This window comes from Nestor notabilis, unplaced genomic scaffold (assembly GCF_000696875.1).
Source record: "Nestor notabilis isolate BGI_N333 unplaced genomic scaffold, ASM69687v1 scaffold10326, whole genome shotgun sequence".
In the NCBI taxonomy this organism is placed as follows: Eukaryota; Metazoa; Chordata; class Aves; order Psittaciformes; family Psittacidae; genus Nestor; species Nestor notabilis.
In genome coordinates, this window is record NW_009932376.1 from 1745 (window position 1) to 2290 (window position 546).

The 546-nt window shown below is 55.9% G+C and overlaps 1 protein-coding gene across 1 annotated transcript in view; it reads right to left on the reverse strand.

Moving 5' to 3' along the window:
• Positions 1-546, reverse strand: part of SNX27 (sorting nexin family member 27) — a gene marked incomplete at both ends in the record, with an annotated part of 8011 nt that overhangs the window by 1711 nt on the left and 5754 nt on the right. The window contains one exon of the mRNA XM_010016355.1: positions 82-171. Within this exon, the coding sequence (XP_010014657.1) occupies positions 82-171 (90 nt within the window). The remainder of the gene's footprint in view (positions 1-81; positions 172-546) is intronic.

The window sequence follows — 546 nt, forward strand, 5'->3', positions numbered from 1 at the left end:
CCCCCCTTTGCCAGCGCCTCCTTTCCAGACACAGCATTGCCAGCGGGAAGGAAAGCAAACAGGACAGGTAGGATAACTCACCATGACCATCTTTCTCTGCTCACACAGCTTTTGTAACTGGTAGGACTTCTCCTCTGCTTTGATGTAGCCTTTCTTGACATCATCAACAGCCTAAACAGAACAAGGGAAAGGAAACCCGGGAGGTCAGACCACAGCCTCTTCCTGAGTCACATTTTGTTTTCCCTGGCTGGCCCCGAGGCTGCTCTGAACAGCCACCCAAATCCACAGCCCCAGAAGGTGACCAGTGTCCCTGGAGAGGCAGTGGGATGCAGAGGCTCACAGAGGTGGTTCTTGGCATCACTGACTCCTGCCACAAGCCTCTGGCTGCCCCGACGAGCACAGGGATGCTTCAACATCTGGGCAGGCTTCGGAGGAATGTCCCCTGGCACCGGAGGATTAGTCTGGAAATGCTGGTACCTGGAATCCTGTGTTTGCCTTCGGGCACAGGCAAGGACAGGCTGGGACAAACCTTCCCCTCCAGCCGGA